The sequence below is a fragment of the Pseudopipra pipra genome, chromosome 14 (genome assembly GCF_036250125.1).
Source record: "Pseudopipra pipra isolate bDixPip1 chromosome 14, bDixPip1.hap1, whole genome shotgun sequence".
NCBI classification, from domain to species: domain Eukaryota; kingdom Metazoa; phylum Chordata; class Aves; order Passeriformes; family Pipridae; genus Pseudopipra; species Pseudopipra pipra.
Genome location: NC_087562.1, coordinates 8,710,185 through 8,729,271, shown reverse-complemented (window position 1 = coordinate 8,729,271; position 19,087 = coordinate 8,710,185). Strand labels below are relative to the sequence as shown.

Sequence of the window (19,087 nt, the reverse complement as noted above, 5' to 3'; positions counted from 1 at the left end):
CCAAAAGTAACTGAACTCCCTTGGCCGAACTCCACCAGGCTGGGAAGTTTAAAACCCCCAGTCACTACGGTGACCCAGATTTGTAATGCCAAATCTCCATATTCCAACGGCAAAATGAAGTTTTCTAAGATCTTGGCCACTTTCTTACCCCTTGAAAGAGCGTTCATTTCAAGGGACAATTCTGTTACCTAAGAGTTTTCCTGTAGTTCAGTCTGGCCTGTGTGGGGAAAAGAATTCTGCTTTCTCCCCTCTGCATTCACAGAACTGAGGGCTGTTCACTGCTCACCCTTGAAGTTTTCAGGGATGTTACAGACTTGTTCTGTTTTTAGACTGAGACCTCATGTATCATTCCAGAGTTTACTAAACCTCCCTTTTCTGCCCCGAGATCACCTTTACAGTTGCACAGCTCTTGCTTTTCCATAAAGCTTTTCCCTATGTAAGGGAGAGCCTGGTCCCCAGGAGCTGGGGGAGGCACTTTCCTCATTCCAAGCTTCCTGGGCTCTACCAGGTACTAATATTTTACTTTATTATCATCTATTTTGGCTGGTGAAAACCAGAGCAGCCAAGGATAGAGCAGTGCCTGTGTGGAGACCCCAGAAGACCCCAAGGAAAGTCAATGTTCCCACTCAGCTCCACTCCTCCTGCTGAGCCTGGGGAAGCACCAGCACACTCAGGAAAGGTTCTTGGAATTGCTTTCTCACAGTGAAATTTTAAGTATGGAACTGCACTGACCCTGGGAACACAGACTCCAGGCTCTTTCCCTTTGGAATGGGAGAAGTTCATCATCTTTGCCATCAGTCAAATTTTAATATTCCCCGTTGCTGTGATGAACATCAGAACGTACTGCAAGCACAGACATAAAAGTAAAAACAAAATACACTCCTGCCCCCAAAAAAGCCCCAAATAAAAGAGCCAAAGCTATCCATTTGACCACCTTAAAAGTACTAAAGAAGCAACAAGTTAAAAAATAAAATAAAAAGAAGAAATGTATCAACACACTCTTGCAAACTGATGGATTTTTCCTCTTTAAGCAGCTACTGAAATGCATTCAGTGAACAGTGTGAAGTGGGAGATGAGAAGCCACCACCCAGGTGTGCCCACGCAGACACACGCACATGACCCAGAAGCACAGAGAGAAACAGGATTAGAGATTTATTTCTGAAAAAATCAAATACAGAAGTGAGCTCACAAGGCAAAAATAAAATCTGGTTCCCCATATTTGTCTTAACATTTCATAAAAAGTAAAGCACGTGTTAATTTAGATGATGAGAAATCCTAATGAGCCATTAACCATTAACTTCTACTCCCATTCCTCTCTCTATTTGATAAATAAAGAGACAAACAGAAGTAGGTGAAGTGTACAGACTGAAATCCTCACATAAAATCCTGCAAAAAACCATTCACATTTAGGGTGCACCCACTCCACTCCGCCTTTCTTTTTAAATACATTTTCACTGCTATTTTATAAATGGAATTGTGTGGCCTTTCGGGAATTTCACTTAAAGAACACAAATGAGCTCATCAGTGCTGAGTTTAATTGCTGCAGGGAAGTTTAGCTTTATCTTCTAAATAAAGATTAACAAGTCTAATGAGATCTTAGCACAGAATTATGGAATGGTTTGGGTTGGAAGGAACTTTAAAGAGATCCAGTTCCACCCCCCCGCCATGGGCAGGGTCACCTTCCACTAGACCAGGTTGCTCCCCATCCAACCTGGCCTTGGACACTTCCAGGGATGGGGCAGCCACAGCTTTGAGGGGAAAGAAGAACTTATGCTGGGCTAGGACATGGCAAGGACAGCAGAGAAGGAAGGGGGTTTATGTGAGAACCCGAACAGAACATTGGCCAGGGCACGAGAGGACTTTTATTAGTTTGGGTTTACATATGGAGATAGAACTTTTTTTCTTAAAACAAAACAAAACAAAAAAAAAGCAGATACCAACCCATTTCCTGCTTTTGAGTTGCCTTTGCTGTCCGTGCTGAGCTGAGAAAGGACATAGTGAGGCGCTTTGGCACTGTCGGCATCAAAGATATCCATGTTGGACTCTTCACAATCTCGGCGTTTGATCCCTGGCCTCTGCTTTGGGTTGCGTTTGCGCGATTTACGTGGCACCTCAGTGTTATCATTGTAGGAACTGGTACTCATGTTACTGAAGTTGGAGGGTGAATCCTCCATCCACATACTGCAGCTCTGTTCTGACTCCAGTGCACAGCCCTCATCCTGGCAGGACATCCGACTGTTGTCCAGCAGGTCCTCGGGTGGTGGCGAGATGTACAGGACTGTGTGGCGCCGCGGCGTTGACTGTTGCTGCTGGGCTGTGTTACTGGTTATCTGCTGGTCACTTACCCCTCGGGTACTTACCCCCACGGCTGAGGAGCAGCTCTCCACTTGCATAGCCTTGCTGTCGGTGACTGAGGTAGAGTAAATGGTAGGACTGGAAGAGGTGGTAAAGGAGCTGCAAGCACCGCCCATGGAGGAAGAGGAAGGAGCTGAAGAAGCATCTGCGGTGTACAATTCACAAGTAAATACCGGAGCCGCGGCGGGGGCTGTGCTGGCTATAGCAGTCCCAGAGAAATCAAGGTGATTTAGGAACCGATTGCTTTCCCCCAAGAAATGTTTGGAATTTGGTTACGTTTTAGAATGGAAGTGCTTAAAGCAACACAGCCTAGCCAATACTTTGGAAATGTCCAAACGAGTCTTAGCACGATCCACTGTAATCAAATTTTTATGACTTAATGTTAATTCATACAAATGGCTGCGAGTAAACAGAGCTTTCATCGCCTCAGCTGGACTAATTATTGGTGTAGAAGCCATTTCATCTAAAATAGCCCCAAAGCAAAATGCTTATAAATCCACATTCAATGCCAATTAAACCATTTATTGTTGGAAATTTTTAATTTTTTTTTTTGAAAAAGACGGGACTGTGCTTAGCCACAAAATATTAAAATAAGTTTCTAACCTATGAAGCAGAGAACTACAGGTCATTTTTAATGCAGACACTCCCTGCTTCAGAGGCAAATCCTGGAATAAAAATATGAGAAAATAAATGAGAAAAAGAGCTGCTGATTATTCCATCATAAATGAGAAATAAAATATAAAATCAACTGAGTTGGTAGGCAAAATGGAACTGGTATCAGTCACTATGAGTGAGCTGTGGATTGTGAAGGTTCAAAACAGGGCTGAAACATCTGTGTTGGTGACACACTGATCCAAGGACAGGGAATTTCTGTAATTTGACTTTTCCAGTCCCTGAGACTGATTTCTCTCAGACTTTACAGTCCCATACACAGAGACAGCTTGGGACAGACCTCTGAAAAATTCCTATTAAGCAGGAGATTTCCAACACCGTGTGAAGTCTCCAGAGGTCTCACAGCTCAATCTGGTTTAGAAATTATTAAAACAAACCCCTGAAGATTTCTGGAGAACACCATAACTGCTGCCAAGGAAGATTTTAATGGACAAATCAGCTGAATACATGGGTTAAACATTCCAGAGGAAGCAGGATGGGCAAATGTAGGGTTTTATTTATTTATTTATTTCAATCACCTGTAGCTCACTGAGGAATAACTGAACTGAATTTTATAGTCAGATTTCAGCTTCTTGGGGGAAGATCATCCTGGTTTATGCACTGCTGCCCACACCTGATAAACCAGAACCACTGAAATAACCTAATTTTGGAACACATTGTACATTAAATATATACATAATTATACAATGTGTTTGTTCAGCTAGTTACTGCTGTCAGGCAGGTAATCCCTATCATTAAGAAGAATATGATGTTTTCCTTTTTGCTGCGTGGGATTTTTTTAAAATCCAAAATATTATGTTAAACTCCCAAGTCTAAAAGGTTTAGGGACAGTCAGACTATTTTATCACATTTTACCTAGTTAAAAGTAGCAGAATAAAGTATTTTCAGCCACGATATATATTTAGTTAACAGTAAAACTCAGCCAACCTTACCATAAATCCACCTACTTGGAATGACTGGTGGTATCAATGACTGATGATAAAGAATTTTTAAACTGGTTTTTTTACAGCTTTTCTGTGCTAAATGAATGTAAAAGCAAAGCTACATCACTTCAGACTGTAAAATTTAGTGGCCATTACAGTTTATCGATAAACTATTCTGCTTTTATCACCTTCCCCAAACCTCCCAGTGAACCAGGAGCAGCTGAATGATACCAGTTCCATTTCCCAGTTTGTTCTTTGGCAAATACAGTGGCTGAAACTGGACAATTCAGTCACTTTGCATTCCAATTTAAAGGCAAATTTCTCCTTTCTATATCATGCATTAATGCAATGCTTCTTTCAAAAACAGTTATAGGATTGGCAAGAACTATTAAATCTAGATATTCATTTCAGTGACAATATTTAGGAGCTGATTTGCAGCCACTTTGAGTTGAGAAAGCCCGTTGCTATTGGGGATGTTTGTTTTGGTAAATTGAATTAGTTTCCATTCATCATTGACACCCTCAAAGAGAACCAGAACATGTTCTGCATGGAACAGGCACAGCAAGCACTGAGCTCACCCCGCTCAGCAAGTGCTTCAATGCATCTCCTGGCCAGGATTGCACTTTTCCCTCACTTTCCTAGGGAAAAAAATAAATACATCACTAAATAAAACGCTTTTGAGCACAAAGCTAAAAGAGCTCGTGATGGCAGTGCTGGTTTAGGGTGCAGCACTGTGCAATATTGAAGGTGTTACCATTCACTACCCCTCTCCAAAACAGTTTCTCCTCCTTTTTTTTTTTCCTAGAAGCTAAGAAGAATTTATATGCATGAATATGTGTATGTGGGTTTTTATACTTTTTAAAATTAAATAAACATTGCCCATTATAAATTGGTTACATTCTCCTCCATTTACCAGAGACACCCCTCTGGAATGACAAAATTAGATTATGGAAATAATCCCGAATTAAGCAGTAATGGCAAGAAAACCTCTCTTTAGCCTTATATAATAAAGTACTGCCATTACCAGCCATAAATATGCAAGTGTTTTAAGGAATGTAAAGGCCACTGTATCCTCAGTTAAAATAAGTAAACATATATAAGAAAGTATGATAAATATTATAGCAAATGGAATAAACTGGCTGTATTGGAACAGTCGAAGACACAAATTTAAAATCTGTTTGGGGGGATAAATTAGTAATTGCTTCAGTAACATTTTAAGTTATGCAAATACTAAGAAACATAACGAAATCTATGTTTTCTCAGTCTGCAGGCCTTGAGCCAACTCATCTTCCTTTGAACTAATAAATAAATTGGGTCAATCAAATAAGAATTCACCAAGTTACTGTAATGAATTAACTGTATTTTACATGGCTCCCATTTCGTTTTCTCATTTTATTCCGAAGCCAGGGACATTTGTATCTGACACCCAATGGAGATTTCTTGGGGGAAAAAAAAACCCTCAGTTATTCTAACTTAGCTGGTGCTGCTTTAAAAGGTGAGAGCATACACACACACACCTTTGCCACATACTTTGAGCGCTCCTGTTATTTTACTTTCTTTAGACACATATTAATGGGAATTGTTACAGGTGGCTCTTTTATTTGCAATTTAACAGTGCGTGCAATGACAAAGATATATATGGTTTTTAGGTGAGTAGGTACATTTTGCAATAGAAGACTGAATATATTTAATTTAACACAGCCTCGAAATCAAACTTGCTTTCAGAGCAACAACACTGAAGAGAAGCCAAGTGCTTGTCATGGCAAATGTGCAGCCTCAGGATTAGAAATGGAATGTTCACCAGCATCACAAAGTGGGTATTTTCCTTTTTTCAATAAAAAATGAGAGAAAGGAATATTTCACATTAGAGCAACTGTGATCACTGTTGAAACTAAACCTCCCGAACCTCTTTGTTGCCATCGCTGTAACACATAAGGGAACTGAAATAAGTAATTCAGATTTTGTTGCCTGTCCTACAAGCTTTTTCTCCCTAAAAGAGGCAGAATATCAGGCCTAAAACTAAGGGAACACATAGTAAAGAGGTTTGCTCCCTGTGAGGAAACGAGGGCAGGCTTTTTCCTTCTAGTACCATAAAATAAAAATTTTTTACCTCCTGCATTAGCAACTAAGGCAATGACAGATTTTCCATATCCTACTCTCTTGTGAAGACAAACAAGGCATTCAGCCTCTAAGAAAAAGGTCTGAAAGGCAGGAGAGAAAAAAAAATCACTACTTGGCACTGAGAGAGTCTTTTTAGGTAACATTTCTGTGGAGCCAATCATGAAATTCTTGTTCATTCTTTTCAAATATCCTTAAATACAACAAGGATTATCAAGTCCTCAAAAAGAAACAAACAGTGCCCTGATGACCTTTTTTTTTTTAATTGCAAAAGTAAGTAATTTCCCAGGCTGGAGAGTTTAAAATGCAAAGGTAAATAAACTGGAGATATTTCTGGTTTCACAAGTTTTTCAGCCACCTGTGCTTGGACAGCCAGGACAAGCAAAAAGCCATTAAAGAACTAATTTTTCTCTCAGGGCCTCCCCTGCATCCCACGTAATCCCCTACACTCTGTGCAGAAAACAAGTGTCCAAAATGAAACCTCACCCCAGGGTGAGAATTAGGTGGTGTATAAGTTTAATATGTGAAGTACAACTTTTAATAAATGTATTAATTTATCCAACACGTCATTTTCTTGATGAGATTTTGTATGTTAATTGCTTTATTTGAACCCCTAGATACAGAAGAACAATTTCAAGGCAAACCCAGAAGGAAACTGTGCAAAATTTCCACCATCAACCCTTGTGTTGTCAAAGGTTTTAAAGGTAAAACCCAGAACTTACAAAGTGGCTGCAAACCTGCTTTCAACACCTCACATGCCAAACTTGGGGTTCTACTTTTCTTCTTCTTGTATTACTGATGTCATGTCAAAAACTTTTTCCAAAAACTTTAGTTTCAAATCAGTATCAATCCACTATTCAGAAATAAAACAAAAAAAATTAAAAATAATAAAAAAAAAAAAAAAAGAAAGAAAGAAAAGAGACTTATGAAGAAGTCTGAAAACAAGACCGACCTATACCCTGGGTGAGATTGGATGGGTTAAGTGTCTCTGGCACTATTTGTCTTCACTATTGACAGACACTGTCACACAACCCACCACTCGATGCCTGTCTCTGAATGGCGAAGCTAGAATGCAAGTTAAGTGTATTAATAGAGAAAAAAACTAGCATCCCAGCAAATATCATAAAGCAATCCAATTCACCAGTTATTAAACACACTCAGATTCAAGATAGGTAGGTTAATTTAATTTACATTAAGCCCCACAGTGTAAATTCCCCTTTACATTCCCATGCTGACCCAAGCAGTGTATTTATTATACTTTGGGTAAATACATTAATCAATGGTTTTGTTATAAATTACTCCCATTATTCAATTAACACTCAAGTTTAGGTATCTAAGTAGAACTTTTGTTAGTGGCTCACACACACCAATTCCACGGATCTTAGATCCTTCCCACTCAAAGCTAAAAGGCTGATTCCAAGCAGGCAGAACTCTGGGAATCTCAGCTGCTCTCCAAGCTCTACCTGTCACTCATCAGCTCTCTCCCCAGCTGTACCCTGTATGAGGAAGTCAGGATTGATGGATCCGGCAAAGAACCTCAATTTAAGAGACAGACTATTTTATCTTTTAAATACAGAGTGGTTTTTTTTTCCTAAGAAATTCAGAACTCCTCATGGTGTTCACAACACCTTCAGTACTGCTACAGCAGAGGTGCCCAAATAGTACTGTACTTGACCCTCACAGTCTTGGTTTTCAACTATTCCTTAAGGAACAGGGAATTCTCTTGTCAGGAAGTAGTTCTCAAGTCTTTCTGACCTAATAACAGGAGCCATTTCATGCAAGAAATTGTAAAAAAATCTCTTGGAATAATGTAACAACTTGTGTTTGATTGAGCAGTTCTGGAAAATTGGGTTTACTGACTATTTGAAATGCAGGAAGACTGAAAATTATCTTAATTTAGGAAGAAGATATGAACTAGACATGTACACTGATACAATCCTTTATATGGAATTCTAAGGAAGCTCGTGGAGTAGGAATGCACTTAACACACAGACAACTCCACACTACTAGAACATTCTAACTGAATTGCAGATAACATGTCTAAAGAGTTTCCACAAAATGGAAACAGAAAGCAAAACTTTTCCTTTGGCATTTCCCAGCTATGACTTGTCACCAGGAGACCCTTTAGCATGATGAAGGAACCTTTCCACTCCCCTGAGCTGAACCTAATCGCAGCCCAACCTCTCCTGACATGGTCCTTCCAGAAGAAACACTTAAACCAATGCACAGCACCAGGAAGATGAGCTTTTAACAAGCATTAAGGTCTGGTTGAAATTCATTCTGTAAGAGAGAAGTGTCTGACCCACGGCTGAAGCCGCAGACAGAAATCCCTGGAAGACATCCTCCTAGGAAATGACAGGAAGGCATTTCCAACTGGGAGGGTGGGAGGAAGAGGAAGAGAAAAGCCTACAAAGAAATGGAAGTTTTTACAGGCATTGGAGACCAACTACAAAGAAGAATATTTTTTTCTGCTCATTTGTTTACAACGAGCAATCACAAGGCCAGGATAACAGAACTGGTACCAGCACTGAGATCCCCTTTGAAATCTCTGGTCATTATCTCTGCATCAACAGGAAAAACTGACTAATGACACCAGGAAGGATGATAAATGGACAAAATATTTTCATTAAAAATAAAAATGAAGAAGTCTGGCTCTAGCCACTCAGGGAAAACCAAACCAAAACAAACCCATCTCCATTTTGAGGCTTTATTAGAATCTTTAGTTTGAGAATGTTGAAAAAGCCTTATTTTGGCAGCAGAAAACGTGAGCCTTTAGCACCCAGTGTCCACCCCAGAGATGATTCAGGTAACCTTATCCATATCTCTACAGTAGCAACTGAGAAGTAAAGCCTTATTTTCATAATTAAAATAACCAAAAATGCTAATGGCAATACTGCAGTAACAACTCTGATCAAAAAAGCCAATTACATCTGTTTGGGACAAGCAGATTGTCCCTTTAATTAAGAAGCAGCATAAAAAAAAAGCCTGATGAAAAAAAGGCAAAGCTTTATCATTTACCTAATTCTCCAAGGATACAACTACGGATGTTTGGGAGCCAGAAAACCTCACTACATCACAGATTAACTGTACCCCGATGTGGAGAATGCAAAAAAAAAAAAAAAAAAAGAAAAAAAAGAGAGATCAGTAAATACATTACACTTCAGTGGCATAAAATCTGTTCCCCTTTTGCTACAGCAAGAACACCACTCTGGAGAAAACCACTGGAGATTACGAACTGGAAACTGAAGAGCAATATAAAAAATATGGAAATATATACATATTTGCCTCTGTGGGAAATGAAGAGCAGTTTGAGAGATCAACAAGCTGAAGCAGCTTATTCCAAGATTTGCTGCAGGAAGAACAAGGGATGAGGAGCAGGAAGGGAGTTTCTGTAACAGTTCATTGAGGTTCAGAAGATTTCAGCATTCCTGGTATTGGAGATAAAAGATGGAAAAGCAACACTTGTTTAAAGAATATGGTAAAAAATACTCCTGATCATCCCCAAAAGACAAGAATCAGGTGTTACCTACCAGTCCTTTGAGAAAGGACTTAAATTAGCAGAGTGAATTTTAAGCATTTGGAGGTTCAATGTGTCTTGATCAACACCCAAAAATTGTTCAACCTTTCAGAACCGACTGAAGAGACTCAAACATCCCTCCTTGCAAATGGAGCTCACACTCTGCAGAAGCATGAGGAAAGCATCAGGCACATTTATTTCATATAAGAGATCTCCAGGCACAGCTTACAATGACATTTCTCAGCATGACACCCTCATGCAATTCAAGAGTCTGGAAGATGATTCATATTTAATGTGTTTATGCCGCTGCACCAGGCAAAATCCTTCTTTTCCTGTCCCCTGAACAAAGACACTTGTAATTCAAGTAGTGAGCACAGAGAACGGTTTCCAGAGGTAAAAGCAGATCCTTTCCCTCCCTTCTGCTTTCCAGAAGAACGACAGAATTAAAAGCTTGAGACAGCAGCTCAAAATCCCAGAGTCCTAAGAAATTACACTTGCCTGTTTGATATTCAGAGAGTGGGTAACACCTCTTTTGTCTGGATTAATGAATAGGAGATATACATCTATTAACAAATTAATGAAAATCCAATCAGCAACATTCCATTTTCATACTCTTACAACTGTTCTGTAAATCACAAAACAAATTTCCAAATGGAAGAAGAACCAGAAGTCTGTCCCTGCGAGGTCATCACTGCTAAAAGCAGCCCATCCTGCTCCTCCAAAAAAACCAGGACTTAACTGCAGCAGTATTTCTCACCTATAATGCAGTTTATATGGGCAAAAACCCATAAGCAAGGTGATAGAAAAGCCTCGAGTAAGCTGAATTTCAGCCAGATATTGCCTTACTCTGTGTTTTGGGAAGCAGAGAACAAACTGTGTTAACTACTACAGGAATAGTAAAAAGCTCTCACCACTTTGGATCATTCTCTGTCATAGAATTCTCTCATTATCCAGAGTAATCATATCTGGAAATGATTTCTACACACACTGCAGCCTGCAGTTCCAATTAGCCTTTTCTTTCTTTTCTTTTAAAAATGACTAAATGAGATTACCTACAACACTGTGGAGACTGAACTATCATTTCCCTCTCATTTCCCAAAAAAGGAGGTCTTAGAGCAAATTAAGAGCTGACATAAAAATTAAAACCAGAAAGACTTACACAAGACAAGGGAAATATTTCAGATACAGAACACCAGGTTGCCAAAGTCCTTCCTCCTCACCCTGTTCCTTTACAGTGTCAGCTCCTCAAAAATTTGCCTACAGTCTAAAAGTAAGCACTTGATGTATGCAAATGAATAGTCACTCTTAAAATATGAATGTAAAATATATATTTGTTTCCCTGTATAATCACTAGGCATGCACAAAGCCTGGGCTGATTTTCCTTTTAAGAAATCAGAGCCCAGCCCAGCCAGACCTCTTGTTACTACTCGAGACATGGCGACAGGGCTTGAAAAAGTGGTGGCAACTTTTCAAAGACACTGAAGAAATCCTAAAACGATAAAGAAAACAGGGAAACACCCTTTTATCTACAAACAAGGTACAGCTACAGCAAGAACACAGAACAAACACTGCCACATTCATCGTGGCCCTTGCTTAGTGGGCAGTGTCATCAGAACTGAAAACAGAACTGGTCTTTGCTCTGTCTGGGGTTTTGTCAGGTTGGCTGGGGGTTCTAATCACAATTTTAACAATTTGGAGAAGTGTAGTTGCTTGTGCTTAATGCTTCTGGTCCAGATTTTAATGCACCCAGGAATTTCACTGGCTCCAAAGTCCCTCCCCAGCTCTCTTGGAGCCCCTTTAGGCACTGCAAGGGGCTCTAAGGTCTCCCTGGAGCCTTCTCTTCTTCAGGCTGAACATCCCCACCTCTCAATTTGGCATCAGCTCAGTCTTTGTGAACCAACATAGTCTCTGACACTGAAAAGTGCTTGTAGGAGAACAAGCAGGTCTCTTTTCAGGGTTAACAAAACACCTCAACACTAATATTTGCATTTTTTTGTTCTTGTGCTGCAGTTTAACCCAAACACACCTAAGTCTTTCTTAATTTTTTTAAAGGGGCTGGACTGGCTGTTAGCAGACACTAAATACCTGGAGGTAACAGACATTTAGTTCCATTCAAGTTTTTAAGTCTTTTCTGTTAGATACAGAATTAATTAGCAGTTCAGGTCTGTCTGTGGATTTATAGTGTAACAGGGTTTGTGGGGTTTTTTCTTCACTTGTTTTTTAGATGATTCTACAAGATTTGGTTGCTGCTGTCTGCGAACCAAACCCATCATTAAGCATCTTGGTTTTAGAAATACATGCCCAAATTACTTTTTTAATAAGTGATATGAAACCATCAAATCCTTTCAATATAATAAACCATGAAATTCTTTCAATGACCAAGTTCCACTGTGCACAGTTAAATCCACAGGTTCTCTCAGGAGAGGTCTGGCAAAACATGAATGGTGAGCAGTGCTGTAAAGTTTCTCTGACAAGTCTACAACCACTTCAGGTTCTGATCAGGATTCCTGGACCATGCAAATCTGGGAAACATTCTCACACAAACATTTTATGCATATGAACTCAGAGAGAGAGAGAAAAAGGAATAATACAGCTATCTGAATCCTTATCTTAAAAACAGACATTTTTCTCTCAAGAAACAATTTCAGGCCAATTAGGAAAGTGGAACATGACCTTGTAAGAAATATGGGGATCAAATTATGAAAAAAAAAACAAAAGATGCACCTACAGGGAGAAAAATGGTATTTTTTCCTCAATGCACAGATATTTACTAATATATACAGGATAACGAGAAGAATTCCAGATGCAAACCAGCACTGAGGCTAACATCTCCAATCAGATCTTTGTCCTTAAACCCTCACTTTTTTGTGTTTAACGAAGATCAATGAGAGTCTTTTAAGTCTAAAACATGGCTGGGAGTAAGAGAAAGATAAAGATTAAAAGGTCATGCCTTATTTTTATATATTGTCAATTAGGAAAAAACTAAACTGACCAGTTTACAGCAGTTCCAGCTGACATACAAAATCCTCAAATACATGAGGATATAATGTAACACATCACACTAGAGCTGTGTGTGAAAGGAGTTCAAATACTACACTTCCTCAGGCCTCAAAGGAAAACATGACCTTTCTTCCTCCTTAGATTTTGGTAAAAGCTTCATGGTCCAAAATGTCATCTCCCATTCCATTTTTATCCTACCTAGAATTCACTTTTACTAAGCATTCTGCCTTAGTTCCAAACAGGGATTCATCCCCTCGGAAGACAGAGTGCATTCTAGGAGTTAACAGCCCGTGTGGCATAACAGAGCAGCACAATAGAGAATTTATTTCTTATGAAGATGTATATAAAAAACCACAGCAACCATTTACATAAAATACTTGGTAATTCTGATCACCCAGTTTAACTGTATCACCTAAATCCTCCTAGAATGAACTCTGTTACTTCTCCACAAGCTCTTTTTTACACTCAAAACTTTGCCAGCACTGTTCATGTTGGCCAGAACGTTACAAACCTTAAGAAAGCATCAGAATAAAGGAGAGTCCTTACCAGCAGCAACTACAGCTGGAGGCGGCGAACCTGCCTCGCCACCGCTTGTTTGGCTCATGGATGCTATGGATGTTTCTCTGGAAGGTGGTAACTGCAGCTCCTTTGGGAGAAGGTCATAGACAGATTCTGTTGAACAAAGAGGATTTAATCAAAAAGTTATTTGCGTTCAGTACAAGAAAAGAAATAATGTTTTTGCCTAAAAGATACGAACCACAACCCAACCCTTTCAGAACCTTTGGAAAAAGTTACATTAAGCGCTTGGAAACCTTAACAGCATGGAAAACAGTTATTTCAGAAAACAAACATCAAGACACACATTCTCAAGACTGAAACAAAGGACACAAACTTGTTCAAACAAAGAAATAATTCATGAACTTCCACAGAAACTGTTCTCACCCAGAACAAAGGGGCTGAGGGCATGTACAGCACATCAGGTGAGAATCACAGACAAACCTGCTCTCAGAATTCCAACTGTGCAACTGACATCCAAAGGAAAAAAGCCTAATTAAGCACCATCATCCCCAGAATAGCCTATAAAGTCTTAGAATCCCAGAATGGTTTGGGTTGGAAGGGATCTCAAAGTTTATCCAGTCCCACCCCCTGCCCTGGGCAGGGACACCTTCCACTAGACCAGGTTGCTCCAAGCCTTGTCCAACCTGGCCTTGGACACTTCCAGGGATGGGGCAACCACAGTTGCTCTGGGCAACCTGTGCCAGGGCCTCATCACCCTCACAGGAAAGGATTTCTTCCCAACAATCCATGTAACACTGCCCTACTTCTCCTTTATAGGAAATTCTTATAAATATTATTTAGGTGCTTGAGACAGATACGGAAAGCTCAGGTTTTGAAGGTTTTTTTCCCCCTTACAGAGCAACAATTATACTCAATTGATCCTAAAGTAAAATATATTTGTAATTTTTACAGCGATTCTGTAAAAATCAGAAAAGTCACAGAGTTGACTAAAAAGTTTTAACTGCATTAGGACGTAAAAAATGAGGCACATAAGACAAAGCCCAGGCAGATACACACCCAGCAACACTTGTTCACACTTTTTACTATGAAGAGCAGCTGCATTAGCATTTCCTCAGACATGAGTGCAGCAGTTTGTACAACCCCTGGTAAATGAGCCCTGGCCTTTACTCGGGCTGGCACTGGCACTACAGCCCGCAGGAGGGGAGTAAAATCACAGACAGGTGTTCGGGGCTGCTGCTACTCACAATGTTTAGTGAGGGGGCCCAAAATAAGGGATTGCAACAGTGTGTGTGTGCCTGTAGCTAAAGAAACCTTTGTATTTTGTATATAAACTGAACATACACATATACTTCCATTCCTTTCCCCTCAAGAAGTTATCTTTGAGAAGCGAGTTGCTCATCACCATCATTCTGTCATGACTCATAAAATATTCGGTATTGATTACAAAAGCTCCTTTCCAAATCCCAAGTTACTAAGTAATTGTGATCTTTTCTCTTTGGGCTGGTTCTTGGGGATTTTTTTTTGTTTAAGAAATTTATTTTTAACTCTCCAAGTGACGAAAGTTCTGTCAAGCTTTTTGCTTTAAAGGGATGCTCAGATCCAAAACACCCACAGAATATTTTTTTCTCAGGGAACACATGACTTTTGCAGTAATCCACAATTCTAATCTTTGTGAATAATTCCAACAATATGATAAAGAGGGAGGGAAGGAAAAGCCAGCATTAGAACTGAAGCACATTCCCAAAGATCACAAGACCATTAAGAGCAAATCTTTAATTTCATGCTTCATTGATAAACACCAAGTTACTTGAAACATGGACGTAACTACGACACCCAGCTTTTATCCTGACACACCTGGAGAGCACAGCTAAAGCTGGAGCTGAGCCCTACACCTGCACAAGAGGCTGGAACTAACCTTGGGGGCTGTAAATACGAGAGGATGGTGCAAGTTCTTAGGAAGGAACTTTAGGTCTCCTGGGTAACACATGAGGAGGAAAAGAGGTCAAAACCATGCAATTAAAGACAGAATGGGGAAGACATGGAGTTGTTGGAGCAAGTCCAGAGGAGCCCACAGAGATGCTCCAAGGGCTGGAGCCCCTCTGCTCTGAAGCTAGGCTGGGATAGCTGGGAATGTCCAGCCTGGAGAAAAGAAGACTCCAGAGAGATCTTCCAGTGCCTAAACAGGCTACAAGAGAGCTGGAAAGGGACTTGGGACAAGGGCCTGGAGGGACAGAACAAGGGGGAATGGCTTCCCACTGCCAGGGGGCAGAGTTAGATCGGAAGAAATTCTTCCCTGTGAGGGTGTTGAGGCCCTGGCACAGGTTACCCAGAGAAGCTGTGGCTGCCCCGTCCCTGGAAGTGTCCAAGGCCAGGTTGGACAGGGCTTGGAGCAACCTGGGATAGTGGAAGATGTCCCTGCCCAGGGTAGGGGGTGGGGCTGGATGAGCTTTGAGGTCCCTTCCAACTCAAACTATTCCGTGAATCTGTGAACAAATAACAGAAGCTTATGGTCAAATCCAAACTTTCAGAAGAAAAACAACTCTCCTGGCTTTTCTCAGAACAGATGCAGCTTCACAGCCTAAAACACATCTTTACTGAACTGGTTTTCAACACTTCCCTGAGGAATCCCAAGTGCCTGGGTACCTTTAAGAACTCTTGCAGCCACAAACCTGCTCTACACACATCAGACTTCAAATGAAACTTTGTGTTTTCACCTAAACACAGGCCAATGTTTATATATGCTGCACTATAAATAGCATTAAAGCAAAAACTGACAAATTCCAGAAACATGAGAGTTGTCGCAAGGAAACTAATTCTTCCCCAGAGGATACAGCTCCCTCCCCGCCTGACACTGGATTTAAAAGCTGAAGCCATTGCTCAGCTCCCCTCCATCGCCACGTTTTACACACGTGTGCACATACACCAACACTATCTGAAACTTTCTGCTATAACTTTACATTGATTTATGTGGAAAACACCCACTAAAGGGAAAGGCTGCTATGGAAATGCAGTATTACACTGAAAGGCAAAAATAGCATTTCAGCATCATTACGTATTTCTACATAATTAGCAAGAAAAAAAAAAGGCGCAGACAGAATTCCTGCTTTCAGCAGCCAGTGCTGAATCAACGAGGGAAGTTTCAGCTGTCTGACAGCACTAAATGTCTTGTAATTTATTGCTGATTTAAATTCCCCTGACAAATAGATTAGTTGAGCTCAAGTTCCTGGGTTTTTTTTCTGGAAGTAGCACCACTTATACTCAACATCTTCCCTAATCACATTTTCTTTCTTCACAAAGGAATCGAGGAACACGTGTTTCAGGATTGGTTTTATTATGAAATATAAACAAGATAACAAAACACTAATGATCAGCCAGGAGTCCCACACACTCATTTCCTCACACAAACCCTCACGTGCACTTAGGTAATCAGTTATTAGACACCCTATCTACAGTAAACTTCCAAATCTCCTATCTTTCCTCAAATTATCTCACTTAGACAAGCCCAGCTTTGCAAATTCTGCTCCTGAACTCAAGGACACATGGGGACAGCAGATTTACAAAAAGTATTTTAAGTGTCAAATTTCTTCAACTGCCCTTTATCCGATTATCCTGCCCCCATAATCTCTCATCTGAGATCAGCTGCTTGGAACTTTGATCTTCCTGCCAGTTACACTGACGGTCCAGAAAATTCTATTTCACATGGTTATATGGACCAGAACTGCACTAAATATCAATCAGGATCCAACACCACAGCACCTGACATCTGAGGAAGACAGGATTTTGTTGTGTACTGCTTGAACCTGCACAAAACATTCAGAATTTATATATTAATAAAAAATAATGAAGAAATTTTAGGAAGAAATCCTTCCCTGTGAAGGTAGTGAGGCCCTGGCACAGGTTGCCCAGAGCAACTGTGGCTGCCCCATCCCTGGAAGTATCCAAGGCCAGGCTGGACGGGGCTTGGAGCAACCTGGGACAGTAGAAGGTGTCCCTGCCTAGGGCAGGGGGTGGGACAAGATGAGTTTTAAATCCTTTCCAATCCAAACTATTTCCTGAATCTCTGAAATCGGTTCATTTTAAGTTAAATCAACTGCACATAAGGTGTCTATGGCAGGCCTGGACACATGGCCATCCATCCACACAAAATATATCCTTGGGTCAACATGGATCTGGATCAGTCCCAGCAGCTGATGACAGAAGCTCTGTCTTTGGGGGAGAGAGGAGAGGCCTTGGAAAGATTTAGGAAAAATAATGCTGAGAAGGTAGAAAAAACAGGAGGTGAGGCTGATGTGGTGATACTGCAATGCAAGTGCAAAAGGCCAGTGGTTCACGATGGCCAAGTTATACAAGCTCTCCCTCCTCCTGTTTTACTCACTTCCCCTTAGTGCACACACACAGTTGCACTTTGATAGGAATGTTTCTGGATTTCTACACACAGCCTAACCAGGCTGAGTTACAGACATCTGGGCCCACACCAAAATCTGAGTGCTTCGGCCTTCCCCCATCTCCACCACCACTGAAATTCCTACCCCATCCTCATCCTCACAGCATAACAGGACCTTTCAGAAACACACCACACCTTGTGACCTGCAACATCACATTCCTCCTCACTAATTAGGATGCTGTGATTCCATTTATTTTTAGGAACAGAGCAGTTAAGCTTTCGGGAGCAAAGGGAACATGACACAACTGCTTCCTGTTTGGGGTGCGGAGACAACTGTAAGATTCTATGAGGAGTCTGCAGCTTGCACAAGTCCCAAAGAAAGCCCTGCTTTTCCCACAGAGGAGGGATTCCCACCATGGGGAGTACTCTCATTCCTAATAGCCTTACAGCAAACCACGTACACAAGGATCCACTATTCCCTCACACGCAGCACCTGCAAGGTTCTTCTGAGCCACCCACCTGTCATGACTCCTCAATGACTCTCTGCTTGCATCTACACAGAAATTTCAGCTGTACAGATTAAAAACTGTGATTTCTAGTAATTTAGTGCCCTGTTAACCTGTGCTGTGGTAGGACTAGAACTGGTTCAGGGTGTTACGGAACTTGTCTGTCCTCAAACTTCTGTGATGCAAATTAATTTGAGATGCTTCTGGTTGGTTGACCAAATTGCTGCTGCTTGTAACTCAGCACCTGGTGACACTGGGAACACAGACAACAGCAGAGAATACCAATTTCCAATGTTTCCAATGTCCAAACAGCAAGCCCATCCACGAGGAATACTGACATCCTCACTTTGCCAGTACCTCTAAATGCCCTAAACATTACAGAATTTTCTTCAGATACACCAAAGACTTCCCAGTGTTGCTATTCTGTACCTGAAGCAAAGCCCTGTTACCCAGAACTTTCATGCACGGAAGCCAAGTCACAAACCTGATGGAAAAGTCTGCCCTGACCTGCAGGCAAATGAGGCCATAAGTAACACAAGGGGACCTGGCTGCAGCCCCAGCCCCACTTCAATGCCACTTCTCCAGGTTGTTCCCCAAGCCCAGCCTTGAGGAGGTCATTGAAATCAGCCCTGGCTCTGCTCCAGCTCATCTGTGCCTGTTCCACCATGGTGATCTGCTCCCGGGACTTCACTCCTCTAATGCCAGGGACTCCTCCAGCAGCACACCTTCAATCTCCAGCCCTGGAATAACAGGTAAGGACAGGTTTTCTGCTCCAAGGAAATCATGTGCAGAGCACAATCAATACACGAGGGACAATGAGAACCACCCAAATTATCAGCAGCAGAGGCAGAGATAGGGCATCTTTCACTTGCTGCTGGGATTTTTTTGCCTTTAAGGGAAGGTACATCCTGAAAATCCCTTACCACTTCCATGACCTCATGAACAGCAGCAAAGTTAATCCTTGTCTTTTAATAAGCTCCCTGTACTGAATGGCTGCCCATTTGATCCCCACTGATACTCGTCTCCTCAACATGGTTTAATACCCGCACAGATTTGGCTGCTTCTTCCAAAGCCATTTCCTTGCTGCAGCACA

At 41.0% G+C, this 19,087-nt stretch overlaps 1 protein-coding gene across 15 annotated transcripts in view; it reads right to left on the bottom strand.

Moving 5' to 3' along the window:
- Positions 1 to 19,087, bottom strand: part of NFAT5 (nuclear factor of activated T cells 5) — a 58,839-nt gene that overhangs the window by 25,969 nt on the left and 13,783 nt on the right. For 7 of the 15 annotated variants that reach the window (XM_064670450.1, XM_064670452.1, XM_064670454.1 and 4 more), the window contains exons 2-3: positions 13,132 to 13,257; positions 1,942 to 2,500 (exon numbers count right to left, since the gene is read on the bottom strand). In XM_064670450.1, coding sequence (XP_064526520.1) covers positions 1,942 to 2,500; positions 13,132 to 13,257 — 685 coding nt within the window. The other 8 variants (XM_064670458.1, XM_064670463.1, XM_064670460.1 and 5 more) reach the window with 8 other exon arrangements.